Genomic DNA, 20,468 nt, shown 5'->3' with positions numbered 1-20,468 from the left:
GATGATTATCTCATATTAAGAAAGGAGGCAAACCCTACATACAATTGCCTGCATGTTTCAAAATTCTGGTGATTGGGCCTAAAAGCCTCATGATTTTTCATTAATGCTAGGAGATGTGTGAAAGCATTATGGTTAGCAAAAATACCAAAACATCAAGTGTAAATTTCCTTTATGCAACCACACTCCAAGGAGGATTTTAAAATTTATTTACATCTAGTGCTCATATTTCAGTTCTGAAAAGACCACAAAACGTTTAATACAGCAGTAGGATAAATGAGGACATGATTATTCTATGAAAAAGCAGGTAGTATTTATAGGTAAGAGAAGGTAATACAGGGGTGTTACCAAATTCTGGTGATTGGTTTTAAACTCTGAACGCTCATCAAAGCCAAATGATATTTCATTAATGCTAGGTGGTGTGTGACTTGCTTTTTAAAAATAAAGTAGAATCATTATGGTTCGCAAACAAACAAACAAAAACGCCATCATTAAGATCCTTTATGCAAACAAACAAATGAGAATCTGCTTATTTACATCTAATAGCAAGGTTGCTCTGATAAGCTGTAGTGTGTATTTGATTCTACTTTCTCAATTTTGATTCAACATGAAACCAAGTTGGGTCTTTGCTGAGATGCTCCCCATGCTCCTTTTCAACTCTAAAATTCTATTAGTACCGGGGAGAATGAATGGTGTCAGTTGAATGTCTACTGCTGGCATCACCCATTACCTCATATTTGGTTTGGGGGCAAACCCCACATACAATTGCCTGCATGTTTCCTCATCCAACAGACTTTCATTAACTCCTTTCTAATTTTAGGTGTTACAAACACCTCTGCTGGTGCTGCTAAAACACAATAACAGAGCTGCTCTTCAAGAAATTGTTTTAAGAAATACTAAAGAATTAAGATGGCCAACCAATCTACAGTGACAGAATTTCTTCTGATGGGGTTTTCCAGTAATCGAGAAGAACAATTGTTTTACTTTGTGATATTTCTCTCCATTTATTTAACAGCCTTAGTGGGGAATTTCCTAATCACTATTGCTGTTGCCCTGAACCACAAACTGCACACTCCTATGTACTTCTTTCTGGTCAACCTATCATTATCAGACATTTGCTACATCTCAGCCACTATTCCCAAATCCATAGCTGCTTCTTTGTCAGATGACAAAAGGATTTCTTTTGCTGGCTGTGTCGCACAGGTTTTCTTAGTTTTCACTTTTGCAGGTTCTGAGCTTGCCTTGCTCACTATCATGGCTTATGATCGCTATGCTGCAATCTGCCATCCTCTACAGTATGAGCTAATCATGAACTGGGATGCCTGCATCCAAATGGCAGCTGCTTCCTGGATAAGCAGCGCAATCCATTCATCATTACATACCATTATCACTTTCAGGCTACATTTCTGTGGGTCCAATATTATTGGGCAGTATTTCTGTGATGTCCCTCAGTTGCTTAAGATTTCTTGTACTGACACAAAGGTTAACCAAATTTTGATCTTTGCCATTGGGTTTATTGTAGATTCATTTTGTGGAGGGTTCATCTTTCTTTCCTATGGCTATATCTTCTCTGCTGTGCTGAGAATCCCTTCTGTTCAAGGCAGATATAAAGCTTTCTCTACCTGCATCCCCCACCTGACTGTCTTTTCTTTATTTATGAGCACAGCTGTGTTTTCATACATGAGACCTAAAGCACTTTCTTCTACAACAATGGATTTGCTCTCTGCTTTATTATATAATGTTTTGCCACCACTAATGAATCCCGTTATTTATAGCTTTAGGAACAAAGACATCCAAGAGGCCGTGTTGAAAATACCGAAAAGAATTAGAAGTCTCCTGGCATGATTGCTTGCATTGTGTCTCAAACACATCACAATTCCTGTGCTTTGCATAACAATGCAAATGCCATTGAAAATGGTATAATAATGTATTATACTGCATAATAGTGCTTTGCAAATAGATGTGTATTGGGCAAATTTGCATATAAAATGTATATACCGTATTTTTCGCTCTATAGGACACACTTTTCCCCCTCCAAAAATGAAGGGGAAATGTGTGTGCGTCTTATGGAGCGAATGCAGGCTTTTGCTGAAGCCTGGAGAGTGAGAGGGGTTGGTGCACACTGACCCTCTCATTCTCCAGGCTTTAGAAAGCTATCCGCAAGCCTACGGAGCCCAGCGGGAACTCCCACAGGGCTCCGAAGGCTTGTGGATACCTGCCTGCAGCCCGAAGCCCGGGGAGCGTGGCACTGTGCACCCTGGGCTTAGGGCAGCTATCCGCAGGCTTGCGGATAGGTGCTTGCAGCCCAAAGTCTGGGGAGCGCGGCACTGTGCACCCTGGGCTTTTGGCAGCTATCCACAAGCCTGCAGAGCCCGGCGGGAGTTCCCTCCAGGCGCCGCAGGCTTGCAGATAGCTGCCCTAAGCCCGTGGTGCGCAGCAGGCTACAGCGCTGCGCTCCCCGGGTTCTCGGATAGCAGCAAGCTCCGGGAGGAATGGCGAGGTTGAGTGCAACCTCGCCTTCGCTCCCGGACCCGCCGCCCCGAAGCTAAAAACAAAGCCAAGACAGCGAGCGGGATCCATCCCGCTCGCTGTCATGGCTTCTTTGGGGCCCGGGGGGGGGGAATAAAGGTTTTTTTTTCTTTATTCCCCCCCCCCAAAAAAAAAATAGGTGTGCCCTATGATCCGGTGCGCCCTATAGAGTGAAAAATACGGTATTAGGAAAGTTTCACACATGATGTTTCATGCATGAGTGCTCAAGTCCTGAAGTGAGCGGTGTTTGCAGCACAGGGCACAACTTCCTCATTCTCCTGAAGCCACACTGCTCTGCCAACCATTGCTCAGCTCTCCTGGCCGCCACAGTACTTAATGGTTCCCACCAAACCCGATTCACATTCCGCCTACCTGCAGCAGCCTGCTCCAGAAGCATAAAATGGTCCCAGAGGTGACACTGGCAGCACAGTTGGCCCAGAGCATCAGGAGCATCGGATCTAGATCCCTTCTTGATCTTTATCCCACCTGTGGAGGCATCGGTCCTTTGGAGCACCAGTTAGGAACACCCGTTTTTGGCCCACTGCCACTGCCTCCCTAGCCAGCGTCAACCATCTAGAGGCCTCATTGAAGGATCCCCCTTGTGGTGCCTTGCCAGAGCGATGCAGCCTTTTGAGTATTTTACCTGCGATCTTTGCTTGGCCACGGCTGTTGCCACCTTCTTCCTCCATGTGCCGCTTCTGTGGGAAGAAGAGCATCCAGTATCCTTCCCTTTCTGTGTCACTATCCCATTGTCATGCCAATGCCATTTTGAGGGGGTCATTGGCCCATGTGTCTGAGGCAAGTATGAGCCGCCCTTCTTCCCAGAGAGCAAAGTGTGGCAGCCTTAAAGCTCCCACAGCTCTTTACTTTAGTCACGTTGTTGCAGCTCTTCATCTGAGAAAACCCTGTGTGTCATATACTCTCAATTCTATGCCCATGATGCCAGGTTTGCAGGTTCATTTCCTGCAGGGGGCAGGAACACTTCCATACACTGTAAGGGTATCAACCAGAAAGTTAGCTCATGAAGACTGTGGATGGTTCAGTGGTTAGAGCAGTGTGCTGATAATGCCAAGTTTGCAGGTTCATCTCCTGCAGGAGGCAACAACATAATCCCACATTTTTAGACAAGATGAACTTCATGTTTGCGAAATACCTTATATATCTGGAACGAATTATGTAGCCACATAGGCACGGCAAGGAATTGCTTGGTTCCGTGTGTATGTATGTGTGTATTTATGTATGTATGCATGCATGTGTGTATCGGCATGTATATTTATGTTTGTGTGTGTGTGTAGATATGTATATGTATATGCACATATTCCACGATGAGTTGATTACGATATTTAAAAAGTCAATCAATTTCTGACTTTTGTCTTCTGGGTTTCTGGGGGTTTACTTGTTGTTATTCTGTCTCTCACAGCTGCAATAAACCTACCATTAAAATTATGGACTGATCATTTCTTTGTCAGAGGGGAAATGGACAAATTTAGCAGGGATATATATGATGTGTGGTAATATGGTGATTTGATAGAAATAAAATTGATCTGGTCACTTTTTTCTGCAATCGAAATAATGTTTGCTCAAAATAAGCTCGACTGAATTCATTTTGGCTTATTGCTAGATAAATGGGATCTTCCTAACTGAGGGTCCGCCTTGCATGCAGGCCCAAGGTGTGTCCCCTCTACTATCCTTGAGGAGGTGGGAGATTGAGCCCAGCCCACACAATGGCCCCACAATCACACTATGGCCTATTGGCGAATCAGAGATCGGTGGTGTGATCGTGGGGGCATATAAAAGGTGGTGGCACATTTCTGGGGATTCACCTGGCTTCTCTGTCTCGCTTTCACATGGACCACTTCAGATCTTTGGCACTGGACGCATAGCAGTTGCCGGAGCCTTTTCTGGTGTACCTATGGAGCCTTGGAAGTGCATAGTTATGCAGGGAGTAGTCTCTTCCTTGGCCCCCTCCACATTTAAATCTTACAAGAAAACCTGGGCTGATTTTATAACGTTCCGTGTGCAGAATTTATCTATTGCTGTGGATCAACCCTCTTCTACAGATCAGGTTTCACAATACATAGCACACTTATATTAGCTTTGGCGTGCAGCTAAGACTCTGAAAATCCAGTCTGCTGCCATTTCTTTTTTTTTGCAAACCCCTGTTTGCCCATGATCTGTGTGCAGCTTTTGTGCTCTGGAAGGCTCTGGAGGGCTGGCGTAGACTTCAACCATCTTCTGGTGTTGGCCGCAGACCTGTCACCTTTGACCTATTATGTAAACTTCACAAAAAACTAAGATCTGTTTGCTGGTCCCGGTATGAGGCACAGTTGTTCTCTTCCAATTATTCTATCACAATAGAATGGGTGAGGTTGCTTTTGAGGAGGTCTGTGGGGGAGTTCCTATGGGTCTGCACTTAGAGGACATATCTTTGGGAGAGGCAGAATTGGTAGTCCGGGATAGTCGGTCCAAAATGGACCAAAGGGGTAAGGGGGCCCTGCTTAAGTTGCCTGCAACGGCGCATGTAAAAAACACCAGGAGGTATTTACAGATTAGGCCTCCTGGAATCCTACAGATTCGCCCCTTCTTGATACATGAGGATAGAAACCCTTTAGCAAGGCATCAATTCACTAGGGTTACATGGAAGCCTATTGTGGCCTGTGGCTTGCCAGCATTGGAATTTGCTGCCCATTCTTTCAGGATTGGCGCCGCTACGACGGCAGTTCATTGGGGCCTTTCAGTGGACAGGATAAAAAAATTGGGCTGGTGGAAGTCCAATGCTTATAAGGGATACATCCAGAAAAGCAAGTAGCATGTTGTCCACCTCCTAACATGTTTTGTCTTTTCCTTTTTTTCAGTGTTGCCAGAGTTGCACGTGTGGATCGTGGGTCACAGCATCGTGCACTGGGCCAGTGTGCGATCAGTGGAGACTGGCTTTGGGTGCCAGCTCGGCTTACCCGCTGAAGTCAAGGTTTGCTGTGTGTCCAGACGTGGGATACGCTGGAAAGAAGTTTTACCACTGGTGAAGGCTCGGGTGACCACTTGGGGCCCACCTTCTGCGTTCGTTGTGCAGCTGGGCGAAAATGACTTGCCACTGCTGAAGGGCATGGACTTGAGGACTTGCATTAAGAAGGACTTGGAGGAGTGGCAGCAGTGCTCCCAGATACCACAATATTTTGGTCGCAGTTCCTGGTGTGTCATGTTTGGCACAATAGTTCATGCCCAGCTGCCACCAACAGAACCAGGAAGCATGTTGACCCTGAGGTGTCAAACAAGGTGTTGGCTCTGGGTGGCAGAGTGATTTTCCACCCTGGTATTACCTTCAGTGATAGAGCCCTGTTTCGGGCTGATAGTATGAATCTTTCTGATGGCGGAAATGATGTGTGGATGGACGAGATCATTAGAGGCTTGAAGGATCGGTTACAGGATCTGAGGGTATTGGTGCCTCGTGTGGGGCTCGTGTGGCGGTTAGGCATTGGCTTATTGTGATGCGGCGGAAGGGAGGTGCGGGCATACCATCTACTGGAATACAAGGGTATTCCAGTAAAGGAATCTGTGGGTTTAGATCTCATCCGAAGTCCACTTGAGGGGTTAGGGCCATGCCAGGACCCAACAGGAACCCCAGGGTGAGCATCAGTTGGTTGCCATCGACGGAGCTCCTTCGTTTGGTTGTTTAGCCTTCCAGATTTCCTGCAAAGTGGGCAGGAGTCAGATATAGTTATTGCCAATGACTAAGCCAATACCACTCACATTGCTGAAATCAATAAAGTTTTGCCCTAAAGTTTTGCCCATTAACCTTAAACTAAAATTCTGTTTCAGTGTGTATTTATTTATCCTTGGGGATGCTCTGGGGTCTTGATACACAACTGGGATTAAATGGAAGCCTGAATATAACTTCCTTTTGAGTTCCTAGCAGAACTGGCCATTACTGGATTATCCTTCTTAAGCAGCAGTGTCAGTGAGCAGAGCTCAAGTGTATGCCAGCACCCCATTATGCTGTCCGCTACTGGCTGATGTCTAAGTTTGAGCAGGCCATGTACCTGTCAATCACCTGACCTTTTAATTTAAATTATTATCACATTGGCTGTGAGAGTTTTCAGAAGGGAACCTACAGACACAACTAAAGAAAGCTGTTCAGGTGCAGGCTTCTTAACTTCTGCTACGCAGCAGTGATGCAATTGAGTGGAGGTCAATTGAGAGCCACTGCACTACCATAATGTCTATTACTGCCATTGGGTGCACCCAGTTCCCCAACGTTCAAATGTAAGCTCTAATGCACATGATGGAAGAGCACACTTCATATGAAGGGGAACCTAAGTTCCTTCAGCTGAACACTTATGGAAGCTCAAAATAGAAGTTCATGATCAGAAAGTAGAAGTTCATGATCAGAAAGAATTTGCCAGTGTTGCAAATAAGGTTAATGCAAACATAATTTTTCTCTGATAAAAAGTGATTACATCCATAGGTAAGAGAAGATAATAATGTGTTGTTTCAAAATTCTGGTGATTGGGCTTAAAAGCTTCATGATTTTTCATTAATGCTAGGAAGTGTGTGGTTTGCATTTTTAAAAAGAAAGTTAAAGCATTATGGTTAGCAAAAATACTGAAACATCAAGTGTAAATTTCCTTTATGCAACCACACTCCAAGGAGATTTTTTAAATTTCTTTACATCTAGTGCTCATATTTCAGTTCTGAAAAGACCATAAAATGTTTAATACAGCAGTAGGATAAATGAAGACATGATTATTCTATGAAAAAATAGGTAGTATTTATAGGTAAGAGAAGATAATACAGTGGTGTTTCAAAATTCTGGTGATTGATCTTAAATTCTGAACGCTCACCAAAGCCAAATTATTTTTCATTAATGCTAGGTGGTATGTGATTTGCTTTTTTAAATAAAGAAGCAGCATTATGGTTCGCAAAAAAACCCAAAAAAACAAAACAAAAACAACCCACCATAGTAAATGTCCTTTATGCATTCAAACCAATGCGAATCTGCTTATTTACATCTAATAGCAAGGTTGCTCTGATAAGCTGTAGTGTGTATTTGATTCTACTTTCTCAATCTTGATTCAACATGAAACCAAGATGGGTCTTTGCTGAGATGCTCCCCACGCTCCTTTTCAACTCTAAAATTCTATTAGTACTGGGGAGAATGAATGGTGTCAGTTGAAAGTCTACTGCTGGCATCACCCATTAACACATATTGGGATAGGGGGCCAACCCCACATGCAATTGCCTGCATGTTTCCTCATCCAACAGACTTTCATTAACTCCTTTCTAATTTTAGACATTTAGCAGCACACCTCTGCTGGTGCTGCTAAAACACAATAGCAGAGCTGCTCTTCAAGAAATTGTTTAAAGAAATACTAAAGAATTAAGGTGGCCAACCAGTCTACAGTGAGAAAATTTCTTCTGATGGGGTTTTCCAGTGACCGAGAAGAATATTTTTTTTAAATTTGTGATATTTCTCTCCATTTATTTAACAGCCTTAGTGGGGAATTTCCTAATCACCATTGCTGTTGCCCTGAACCACAAACTCCACACTCCTATGTACATCTTTCTGGTCAACCTACAATAACCAGACATTTGCTACATCTCAACCACTGCCCCCAAATCCATTTCTATTAAAATAGAGGGGTTAGGTGGGGGATGGGGCAATGAAACTTTTTGTATGTGATGAATGTGTACTTTAAAAGTAGCCTTTTAAAAGGGGGCATATGAGTAAGAAAAAGAGAATTCCGCCTTACTAACTTTGGTTATGCTGCCTGTTTTTTTGTAGGGCAAAATGTATTAAGGACAAAATGTCCAATGAAAGCACCATTACGGAATTCCTCCTCTTGGGTTTCTCTGACGTTCGGGAGATACAGCTTGTATATTTTGTGATCTTTCTACTGATCTATATGGCAGCATTGCTAGGGAACATCCTCACCCTTGTGGCTGTGGTCACAGATCCCCATCTTCACAATCCCATGTACTTCTTCCTGGCAAATTTGTCTGTTATGGACCTTGGGTACATCTCAGTCACATTACTAAAAGCCATGGCTAACTGTCTCATGAATACCAGGTTGATATCTTATTCGGAGTGCATTGCTCAAGTCTTCTTTCTCTTTTTCTTCATGGCATCCGACTTTTTCCTCCTCACAGTCATGGCGTATGACCGGTATGTTGCCATTTGTGACCCATTGCATTATGAAACAGTAGTGAATAAGGAAGCCTGCATCCAAATGGTGACTAGTACATGGATCAGTGGTCTCCTTTTTGCAACATTACACACTGGAGCCACCTTCGCTGTTCCTTTCTGTTCCAACACCATCAATCAGTTCTTCTGTGAGATACCTCAACTACTTAAGCTCTCCTGTACTGACTTGTACCTTATTGAAGCTGTGGCTCTGGGCTTGAGTGCATGTCTAGGACTCGGCTGCTTCAGATTCATAGTTGTGTCCTATGTGGAGATCTTCAAAACAGTGTTCAGAATTCCTTCGGCACAGAGTAGAGACAAAGCCTTCTCTACCTGCATTCCTCATCTCAGCGTTGTCTCCTTATTTACTTTCACTGGCATCTTCGCCAACCTAAAACTAACTTCCAAATCTGTGGTGGGTCTGGAAAGTTCAGTTGCCATGGCTTACTGTGTCCTTCCCCCACTGATGAATCCAATAATTTATAGCATGAGAAACAAGGAGATCAAAGCAGTGTTGTGGAAAATCTATGGCAGATCCTGGAAAAAGCATACCAAAGGAAAATGTGGCTGTATAGGTCTGTGGGATAACATGCAAACAGGAACATCTACTCCCTGAGTCAGATATGGAAGTTTCTGACTGGCACATAATACACAAGATGATTTGAAGCAGGGGCGCCACATATAGGGACCGGAAGGGGCTTTGGCCCCCTCAATATTGGTGGGCAGGGGGCTGAGCCCTGCAATATTAAGGGAGCAACCAGTCTCCACCACCACCGGGTGTCCTCCAAGTGCCCCTGCCCTCACCCAGGAGCCAGGCAGGGGCTGAGATGAACAAAGGGCACAGATCACTCTCCATGCATCCTGCCTCCTCCCAGCGCCATCATGTAATGCATCACATGCGTGGGCTCCCTCAATGTGGGGGCAAGTCGGCTCCCCTGATTTGAAGTATACCTACCCTTGTTCTTATGTCTTCATCTATGACCCTGTTCTGCTCTGTGTCCCATTGTTTCTGTTTTTGTTTTTAATAAAGTGGGCAGACACGTACGATTGTGTAATTGTGACTAAACTAGACTAGATCATGGTGTTACTGGTAGGTTCTTTTCACTTCATCTCTGCTTGTCTTTAGATGTAAGGCTAAGATAATGACATTTCAGCATGCATATGAAATGGATCCCACAGGAATGACCTGGGCTCTTTTTTATGCATTTCCCGGTTATTGCTGCTGAGGCTGTGTGTGGTGTATGAAAAGAGATAAAGAGATACAATTTCTATTGACTTGTTCCTAGAACAGATTTTTTAAACCTTTATTTCATTATATTTACTATAAATTCAGTTGTCTTGAAGGTTATGACTGTGGATAGAAAGTCAGAAATATTCGTATTTTATTTTTTAAAAACCTATAGTACAAATAAAGGTCTTTGGCAACTAATTTTTGATAACTATTTTGATTCGTTCATCAGAGTCATTGTTATTGAATTCATTGACCATTACTTTGTTGGGTTAGTAACAACAAGTTTTGCTTTCAATATGTGAGTGGGTTGCACTTCCAGTTCCAGCAATGAAAGTCAACGTACAGTTTTCCATGCCAGACATTAATGCTTCGAACATAAAAGAGACTCCTTAGCAGCTGGTGAATGAAATAAAAGCTGATGCGAAATGCTCTTCCAAAATCTCTTATGCTGTTTGTGGGTGCTTATTTGTAACATAAATAACCTGTGATGGGAGGGAGAGAAGGGGCTGAAATTATCTAACACGCTTCTCACAAAATGATCATATGTGAAATTTCTGCTCATTTAATGTTGAATAAAATTCCTGTGTTGGTAGTTCACATCAAAAGATCATGGAAGCAATCATCAAAGTAGTGAAGACTGGAAAAAGTAGGGACAAGCCCATTGATAACTTCAACAACACGACTCAATATTTAAGACTGATCCATAATTGTGTCCAACACTGGCATTTGCAATGAGGTTTCCAAATGCAAGAATACCTCACAATACATATTTATGTACAAAGTGGACATTTAATAGGGAAATTAATTGTAAAGAATTGAAAATGTAAAAAAATGAAAAATGTGTATTTTACAGGAGGAGTGCATTAAGAAAGTGTAAAAAATGGATGCAATTTAAATGCAGACATTGTTAATCATTTCAAAATGAACAGGGTTTGTGTTTCCTTTGAAATGAGGTACAGCAGAGGCTATTCCAGGAATGAAAATCCTTGCTCAGATTTTAACACTTGCCAGATCCTGGGATTTGATGGGGGGGGGGGGTCTAGGAATACAGATGAAACAGTAACAGTATTGTTTCTCAAACCAGCTTCATTCCAGCTAGAGTCCTTCAGCCTTTCCTAATTCATCTCCACCATAGGTGTGAACACCTAACACACCCACATCCTATTTCAAAGCATAACATTTTGCTTTGGACCCTTCCCAAGCTTCTTTAACCAAATCTATTGCTCCAGTTTAAGATCATAGACCTGTCTCAGATGGTTTGCACCCAATATTTACTTATTGTCATTATATCCCCCCCTTTCCTCCAAGGAGCTGGAGGTCATCCTTCCCAAGTTTAACCTCATCACCCAGTTATCTTAATGGCTGAACAGAGATTTGAACCTGGGTTCCCTAGTCCTAGTCCAACACTCTAAGTTCTACACTATACCGGCTCAGAATAGTCAGAATAATTTACTTATGTTAATCAGATTCAGTACTTAATTTGAGCTGCAGCATGATATTTTGGTCAATAAAAAAGATATAACCACCATGTAAGTTTTGAAATCAGTTTCCCATTCAGTCTGCATTCAGTCAGCACTTCACTCTTAAGCATTCCTTACATAAGACTGAAGTTAAGGGTCAGTGGTTTAAAGATAGAGGGGAAATATTTCTAGGAAATATAGACAATTGCATCACTTGTTTTGTAAATCAGGATTTGCAAATCCTCATGGTGATGTTCTCCAAGGAGTGATTCTTTGAAACACTACAGAAAGCAGGGAAGCTCAATTGATTCCTCTTTGTCACAAACTATAAATCATCTACTAAAGACCACACTTCAACATTTTGACACTTTCTTCTTCCAGACAAAGACAGAGGTGAGTAGAATCCTATTATTTCATCCTCAGTGTAGACTAGGGCTTGGAAGGTATTCATATTTCAGTTACGAAAAGACTGTAAAAGGTTTGATACAGCAGTAGGATTAATGAAGAAAACATTATTCTATGAAAAAATAGGTCGTATTTATAGGTAAGAGAAGATAATAAAGTGGTGTTTCAAAATTCTGGCGTTTGGGATGATTATCTCATATTAAGAAAGGAGGCAAACCCTACATACAATTGCCTGCATGTTTCAAAATTCTGGTGATTGGGCCTAAAAGCCTCATGATTTTTCATTAACGCTAGGAGGTGTGTGAAAGCATTATGGTTAGCAAAAATACCAAAACATCAAGTGTAAATTTCCTTTATGCAACCACACTCCAAGGAGGATTTTTAAATTTATTTACATCTAGTGCTCATATTTCAGTTCTGAAAAGACCACAAAACGTTTAATACAGTAGTAGGATTAATGAAGAAATGATTATTCTACGAAAAGATAGGTAGTATTTATAGGTAAGAGAAGGTAATACAGGGGTGTTACCAAATTCTGGTGATTGGTTTTATACTCTGAACGCTCATCAAAGCCAAATGATACTTAATTAATGCTAGGTGGTGTGTGACTTGCTTTTTCAAAATAAAGTAGAAGCATTATGGTTCGCAAAAAACAAAAAACCCCACCATCATTAAGATCCTTTATGCAAAAAAACCAATGTGAATCTGCTTATTTACATCTAATAGCAAGGTTGCTCTGATAAGCTGTAGTGTGTATTTGATTCTACTTTCTCAATCTTGATTCAACATGGAACCAAGTTGGGTCTTTGCTGAGATGCTCCCCATGCTCCTTTTCAACTCTAAAATTCTATTAGTACCGGGGAGAATGAATGGTGTCAGTTGAATGTCTACTGCTGGCATCACCCATTACCTCATATTTGGTTTGGGGGCAAACCCCACATACAATTGCCTGCATGTTTCCTCATTCAACAGACTTTCATTAACTCCTTTCTAATTTTAGGTGTTACAAACACCTCTGCTGGTGCTGCTAAAACACAATAACAGAGCTGCTCTTCAAGAAATTGTTTTAAGAAATACTAAAGAATTAAGATGGCCAACCAATCTACAGTGACAGAATTTCTTCTGATGGGGTTTTCCAGTAATCGAGAAGAACAATTGTTTTACTTTGTGATATTTCTCTCCATTTATTTAACAGCCTTAGTGGGGAATTTCCTAATCACTATTGCTGTTGCCCTGAACCACAAACTGCACACTCCTATGTACTTCTTTCTGGTCAACCTATCATTATCAGACATTTGCTACATCTCAGCCACTATCCCCAAATCCATAGCTGCTTCTTTGTCAGATGACAAAAGGATTTCTTTTGCTGGCTGTGTCGCACAGGTTTTCTTAGTTTTCACTTTTGCAGGTTCTGAGCTTGCCTTGCTCACTATCATGGCTTATGATCGCTATGTTGCAATCTGCCATCCTTTACAGTATGAGCTAATCATGAACTGGGATGCCTGCATCCAAATGGCAGCTGCTTCCTGGATAAGCAGCGCAATCCATTCATCATTACATACCATTATCACTTTCAGGCTACATTTCTGTGGGTCCAATATTATTGGGCAGTATTTCTGTGATGTCCCTCAGTTGCTTAAGATTTCTTGTACTGACACAAAGGTTAACCAAATTTTGATCTTTGCCATTGGGTTTATTGTAGATTCATTTTGTGGAGGGTTCATCTTTCTTTCCTATGGCTATATCTTCTCTGCTGTGCTGAGAATCCCTTCTGTTCAAGGCAGATATAAAGCTTTCTCTACCTGCATCCCCCATCTGACTGTCTTTTCTTTATTTTTGAGCACAGCTGTGTTTTCATACATGAGACCTAAAGCACTTTCTTCTACAACAATGGATTTGCTCTCTGCTTTATTATATAATGTTTTGCCACCACTAATGAATCCCGTTATTTATAGCTTTAGGAACAAAGACATCCAAGAGGCCGTGTTGAAAATACCAAAAAGAATTAGAAGTCTCCTGGCATGATTGCTTGCATTGTGTCTCAAACACATCACAATTCCTGTGCTTTGCATAATAATGCAAATGCCATTGAAAATGGTATAATAATGTATTATACTGCATAATAGTGCTTTGCAAATAGATGTGTATTGGGCAAATTTGCATATAAAATGTATATACCGTATTTTTCGCTCTATAGGACGCACTTTTTCCCCTCCAAAAATGAAGGGGAAATGTGTGTGCATCTTATGGAGCAAATGCAGGCTTTTGCTGAAGCCTGGAGAATGAGAGGGGTTGGTGCACACTGACCCCTCTTATTCTCCAGGCTTCAGGAAGCTATCCGCAAGCCTACAGAGCCCAGCGGGAACTCCCGCAGGGCTCCGAAGGCTTGCGGATACCTGCCTGCAGCCCGAAGCCCGGGGAGCGTGGCACTGTGCACCCTGGGCTTAGGGCAGCTATCCGCAGGCTTGTGGATAGGTGCTTGCAGCCCGAAGTCCGGGGAGCGCCGCACTGCGCACCCTGGGCTTTCGGCAGCTATCCAGAAGCTTGCAGAGCCCGGCGGGAGTTCCCTCCAGGCGCCACAGGCTTGCAGATAGCTGCCCTAAGCTTGTGGTGTGCAGCAGGCTACAGCGCTGCGCTCCCAGGGTCCTCGGATAGCAGCAAGCTCCGGGAGGAATGGCGAGGTTGAGCGCAACCTCGCCTTCGCTCCCGGACCCCAAGCCCCGAGGCTAAAAACGAAGCCAAGACAGCGAGCAGGATCCATCCCGCTCGCTGTCATGGCTTCTTTGGGGCCCGGGGGGGGGGGAATAAAGTTTTTTTTCTTTATTCTCCCCCCCCAAAAAAAAATACGTGCGCCCTATGATCCGGTGTGCCCTATAGAGTGAAAAATACGGTATTAGGAAAGTTTCACACATGATGTTTCACGCATGAGTGCTGAAGTCCTGAAGTGGGCGTTGTTTGCAGCACAGGGCACGACTTCCTCGTCCTCCTGAAGCCACATTGTTCTGCCAACCGTTGCTCGGCTCTCCTGGCCACCACAGTACTTAATGGTTCCCACCAAACCCGATTCACATTCCGCATATCTGCAGCAGCCTGCTCCAGAAGCATAAAAGGGTCCCAGAGGTGACACTGGCAGCACAGTTGGCCCAGAGCATCAGGAGCATCGGATCTAGATCCCTTCTTGATCTTTATCCCACCTGTGGAGGCATCGGTCCTTTGGAGCACCAGTTAGGAACACCCGTTTTCGGCCCACTGCCACTGCCTCCCTAGATAGCGTCAACCATCTAGAGGCCTCATTGAAGGATCCCCCTTGTGGTGCCTTGCCAGAGCGATGCAGCCTTTTTGAGTATTTTACCTGCGATCTTCGCTTGGCCACGGCTGTTGCCACCTTCTTCCTCCATGTGCCGCTTCTGTGGGAAGAAGAGCATCCAGTATCCTTCCCTTTCTGTGTCACTATCCCATTCTCACACCAACGCCATTTTGAGGGGGTCATTGGCCCATGTGTCTGAGGCAAGTATGAGCCGCCCTTCTTCCCAGAGAGCAAAGTGTGGCAGCCTTAAAGCTCCCACAGCTCTTTACTTTAGTCACGTTGTTGCAGCTCTTCATCCGAGAAAACCCTGTGTGTCATATACTCTCAATTCTATGCCCATGATGCCAGGTTTGCAGGTTCATTTCCTGCAGGGGCAGCAACACTTCCATACACTGTAAGGGTATCAACCAGAAAGTTGGCTCCTGAAGACTGTGGATGGTTCAGTGGTTAGAGCAGTGTGCTGATAATGCCAAGTTTGCAGGTTCATCTCCTGCAGGGGGCCACAACATAATCCCACATTGCAGGGGGTTAGACAAGATGAACTTCATGTTTGCAAAATACCTTATATATCTGGAACGAATTATGTAGCCACATAGGCGCGGCAAGGAATTGCTCGGTTCCGTGTGTATGTATGTGTGTATTTATGTATGTATGCATGCATGTGTGTATCGGCATGTATATTTATGTTTGTGTGTGTGTGTAGATATGTATATGCACATATTCCACGATGAGTTGATTACGGTATTTTAAAAGTCAATCAATCTCTGACTTTTGTCTTCTGGGTTTCTGGGGGTTTACTTGTTGTTATTCTGTCTCTCACAGCTACAATAAACCTACCATTAAAATTATGGACTGATCATTTCTTTGTCAGAGGGCAAATGGACAAATTTAGCAGGGGATCAAATACATTTTTCGACTGAATTCATTTTTGCTTATTGCTAGATAAATGGGATCTTCCTAACTGAGGGTCCGCCTTGCATGCAGGCCCAAGGTGTGTCCCCTCTACTATCCTTGAGGAGGTGGGAGATTGAGCCCAGTCCACACAATGGCCCCACAATCACACCATGGCCTATTGGCCAATTAGAGATCGGTGGTGTGATCGTGGCGGCATATAAAAGGTGGTGGCACATTTCTGGGGATTCACCTGGCTTCTCTGTCTTGCTTTCACATGGACCACTTCAGATCTTTGGCACTGGACGCATAGCAGTTGCCGGAGCCCTTTCTGGTTTACCTATGGAGCCTTGGAAGTGCATAGTTATGCAGGGAGTAGTCTCTTCCTTGGCCCCCTCCACATTTAAATCTTACAAGAAAACCTGGGCTGATTTTATAACGTTCCATGTGCAGAATGTATCTATTGCTGTGGATCAACCCTCTTCTACAGATCAGGTTTCACAATACATAGCACACTTATATTAGATTTGGCATGCAGCTAAGACTCTTAAAATCCAGTTTGCTGCCATTTCTTTTTTTAGCAAACCCCTGTTTGCCCATGATCTGTGTGCAGCTTTTGTGCTCCGGAAGGCTCTGGAGGGCTGGCGTAGACTTCAACCATCTTCTGGTGTTGGCCGCAGGCCTGTCACCTTTGACCTATTATGTAAAATTCACAAAAAACTGGTCCCGGTATGAGGCACGGTTGTTATCTTCCAATTATTCTATCGCAATAGAATGGGTGAGGTTGTTTTTGAGGAGGTCTGTGGGGGAGTTCCTATGGGTCTGCACTTGGAGGACATATCTTTGGGAGAGGCGGAATTGGTAGTCCAGGATAGTCGGTCCAAAATGGACCAAAGGGCTAAGGGGCCCCTGCTTAAGTTGCCTGCAATGGCGCATGTAAAAAACACCAGGAGGTATTTACAGATTAGGCCTCCTGGAATCCTACAGATTTGCCCCTTCTTGATACATGAGGATAGAAACCCTTTAGCAAGGCATCAATTCACTAGGGTTACGTGGAAGGCTATTGCGGCCTGTGGCTTGCCAGCATTGGAATTTGCTGCCCATTCTTTCAGGATTGGCGCCGCTATTACGGCAGTTCATTGGGGCCTTTCAGTGGACAGGATAAAAAACTTGGGTTGGTGAAAGTCCAATGCCTATAAGGGATACATCCAGAAAAGCAAGTAGCATGTTGTCCACCTCCTAACATGTTTTGTCTTTTCCTTTTTTTCAGTGTTGCCAGAGTTGCATGTGTGGATCGTGGGTCACAGCATCGTGCACTGGGCCAGTGTGCGAGCAGTGGAGACTGGCTTTGGGTGCCAGCTCGGCTTACCTGCTCAAGTCAAGGTTTCCTGGGTGTCCAGATGTGGGATGCACTGGAAAGAAGTTTTACCACTGGTGAAGGCTCAGGTGACCACTTGGGGCCCACCTTCTGCGTTGGTTGTGCAGCTGGGCGAAAATGACTTGCCACTGCTGAAGGGCATGGACTTGAGGACTTGCATTAAGAAGGACTTGGAGGAGCTGGCAGCAGTGCTCCCAGAAACCACAATATTTTGGTCGCAGTTCCTGGTGCGTCAGGTTTGGCACAATAGTTCATGCCCAGCTGCCACCAACAGAACCAGGAAGCATGTTGACCCTGAGGTGTCAAACAAGGTGTTGGCGCTGGGTGGCATAGTGATTCACCACCCTGGTATTACCTTCAGTGATAGAGCCCTGTTTCGGGCTGATAGTATGCATTTTTCTGATGGCGGAAATGATGTGTGGATGGACGAGATTGTTAGAGGTTTGAAGGATTGGTTACAGGATCTGAGGGTATTGGTGCCTCGTGTGGGGCTCGTGTGGCGGTTAGGCATTGGCTTATTGTGATGCGGCGGAAGGGAGGTGTGGTCATCATCATCTACTGGAATACAAGGGTATTCCAGTAAAGGAATCTGTGGGTCTAGATCTCATCCGCAGTCCGCTTGAGGGGTTAGGGCCATGCCAGGACCCAGCAGGAACCCCAGGGTGAGCATCAGTTGGTTGCCATCAACGGAGCTCCTTCCAGATTTCCTGCAAGGTGGGCAGGAGCCAGATATAGTTATTGACAATGACTAAGCCAATACCACTCACATTGCTGCAATCAATAAAGTTTTGCCCTAAAGTTTTGCCCATTAACCTTAATCTAAAATTCTGTTTCAGTGTATATTTATTTATCCTTGGGGATGCTCTGGGGTCTTGATGCGCAATTGGGATTAAATGGAAGCCTGAAGATAACTTCCTTTTGAGTTCCTAGCAGAACTGGCCATTACTGGATTATCCTTTGCAAGCAGCAATGTGAGTGAGCAGAGCTCAGGTGTATGCCAGCACCCCATTACGCTGTCTGCTGCTGGCTGATGTCTAAGTTTGACCAGACCATGTACCTGTCAATCACCTGATCTTTTAATTTAAATTATTATCACTTTGTCTGTGAGAGTTTCCAGTAGGGAACAGACAGACACAACTAAAGAAAGCCTTTCAGGTGCAGGCTTCTTAACTCCTGCTAAGCAGCAGTGATGCAATTGAGCGGAGGTCAATTGAGAGCCACTGCACTACTATAATGTCTATCACTGCCATTGGGTGCACCCAGTTCCCCAACCTTCATATGTAAGCTCTAATGCACATGATGGAAGAGCACCCTTCATATGAAGGGCAACCTAAGCTCCTTCAGCTGAACACTTATGGAAGCTCAAAATAGAAGTTCATGATCAGAAAGTAGAAGTAGAAGTTCATGATCAGAAAGAATTTGCCAGTGTTGCAAACAGATGAGGTGGGGGGAGCAATAAAAATAGTCGTGATGTTACGTATATGAAATTTAGGTATGCACGACAAGAAAAAAAATGAAAAAGTATCCTTGCATACTAGAAGTCAATTAATTTTTGGAGCCTTTTTCATCTTCTTTGTACAATATTGTGCCTCAAGGGGTCTCCTTCAGCAAATATAAATTAATTCAAGTGGCACCAACATGGGGAGAGCACAAACTTCCCTGGAGCAAAGATTCTCAAGAGGTTTTGCAATGACATCTTTGTTTGCACATCTGAGAACAAGTAAATCTGGGGAATGCAGTTTGCTGATATTATACTGGTGTGTGTGTTTTGGATTTTTGTTGTCCTTGAAACATTGCCACTTCTTTTCATTTACACATTGTGTACATTTCACTGGCAGAAATTAATGAATGAGACAACCTTAACATACAAGGATTGGGTGGAAATACTCTGATGCGATATCACTATTCTCCTGATCGTCTTGCTTTTCACATATATTGAGGAGCAACTGGGGCAGAACTGGGCTGGCTAGGTTGAGTTTTTCATCTGCCCTTTGTGTCCTTCGTTTTCTGGATTGATCCTGCAGGCTCTTATATTCTTATGCATATTAAAAGAACTAGTAGGGAAATGGACAACATTTGTTTTCCACAGCACCATGGGACTTGTATGTTCTCCAAAGAGAGAACCAGAAATAGCACAGGAAAGGAGGATGACATCACCTTCTCCACCTCCTCCTGACAAGCCATGTACCTTCAAATAAATATCACCGTCAAGCACATTGGCACTCTAATCTGAGAGAAACAGTGGTGAGTATAATCCTTATTGATCTCTTTAAAGAGAATGAAGGGACTCAAGGATGCTCGAGCTTTCAATTCTAAAAAGATTGCAAAATGACTGATGTAGTAGTTGGTGTAAAGTGGACTTCTTATTTTTTTAAAAAAGTATCATTTTATATATATATAGGAGAAGGCAACAGAAAACTTGGAAAAACTGTGCAGAGATATATTTCACGCTGGAATATGGACAACTGACATTTGACAATTGACAAGAAATATGATAATGGAGTAAGTTCAAGTGCTACCATAACTCTCTCTTGTTCACAGCAACAATGGTGGTAAGCAGATACTCCGGAATTCTTCAGTAACTATGGCATTTCCGACAATGGGAAGCTTTTAATGATTCAGGGCGCAGTCTTTATCTTGTCAGCTCATTAGATTGGCTGGTTAAACAAATTACCTACTGCATATGACAGAAATTAATTGAGAGATGGATGCTTCTGGGTCATCTTTTCCAAAAAAATTAAATGAAATAAATTATAATATATGGTAATACAATCACTAGAATAGAAATTAGTTATCCAAATGGAATTTGTCTTGTCTTTTTTGAATAGGATAGAAATTAATATGATTCTGCCTACACATTGAGAAGTATAGCCATTTTTTGAGTGTTTCCATGGGCCATGTTACTAGAAATAAATAAAATAATGTTTTGGATTTTTTTCAATTCTCCTTGCAGGTTGTTGAAATCTTTGCTGTTTCAGTATTCTAGCAATCAGTCTTCATTCCTAGAACTTAATTCATTCAGGCTGATTCTTTATTGCTCTTAGGTAATATGTGAATTGCTATGCTGTTGTTCAATTGGGGGGGGGGGTGGA

General features: G+C 43.2%; 3 protein-coding genes across 3 annotated transcripts; all 3 read left to right on the top strand.

Annotated features, from left to right (window-relative positions):
- The first annotated feature begins 906 nt into the window (after positions 1-906).
- On the top strand, positions 907-1,842 carry LOC144325333 (olfactory receptor 14A16-like). The gene has a single exon (XM_077918225.1). It carries the CDS (start codon positions 907-909, stop codon positions 1,840-1,842), a length of 936 nt encoding a protein of 311 aa, XP_077774351.1.
- Positions 1,843-8,327: 6,485 nt separating this feature from the next.
- On the top strand, positions 8,328-9,320 carry LOC114583015 (olfactory receptor 14I1-like). Its single transcript, XM_028704359.2, has one exon. It carries the CDS (start codon positions 8,328-8,330, stop codon positions 9,318-9,320), a length of 993 nt encoding a protein of 330 aa, XP_028560192.2.
- Positions 9,321-12,889: 3,569 nt separating this feature from the next.
- LOC114583016 (olfactory receptor 14A16-like) lies at positions 12,890-13,825 on the top strand. Its single transcript, XM_028704360.2, has one exon. It carries the CDS (start codon positions 12,890-12,892, stop codon positions 13,823-13,825), a length of 936 nt encoding a protein of 311 aa, XP_028560193.2.
- The last annotated feature ends 6,643 nt before the right edge of the window (positions 13,826-20,468 follow it).

This window comes from Podarcis muralis, chromosome 13 (assembly GCF_964188315.1).
Source record: "Podarcis muralis chromosome 13, rPodMur119.hap1.1, whole genome shotgun sequence".
Lineage (NCBI taxonomy): Eukaryota > Metazoa > Chordata > Lepidosauria > Squamata > Lacertidae > Podarcis > Podarcis muralis.
The sequence above is the reverse complement of the archived record's forward strand: the minus strand, read 5'-3'. Positions and strand labels throughout refer to the sequence as shown.

Excerpts from the sequence above, each read along its gene's own strand:
- LOC144325333 (XM_077918225.1), top strand. The coding sequence starts at position 907 with ATGGCCAACCAATCTACAGTGACAGAATTTCTTCTGATGGGGTTTTCC.
- LOC114583015 (XM_028704359.2), top strand. The coding sequence starts at position 8,328 with ATGTCCAATGAAAGCACCATTACGGAATTCCTCCTCTTGGGTTTCTCT.
- LOC114583016 (XM_028704360.2), top strand. The coding sequence starts at position 12,890 with ATGGCCAACCAATCTACAGTGACAGAATTTCTTCTGATGGGGTTTTCC.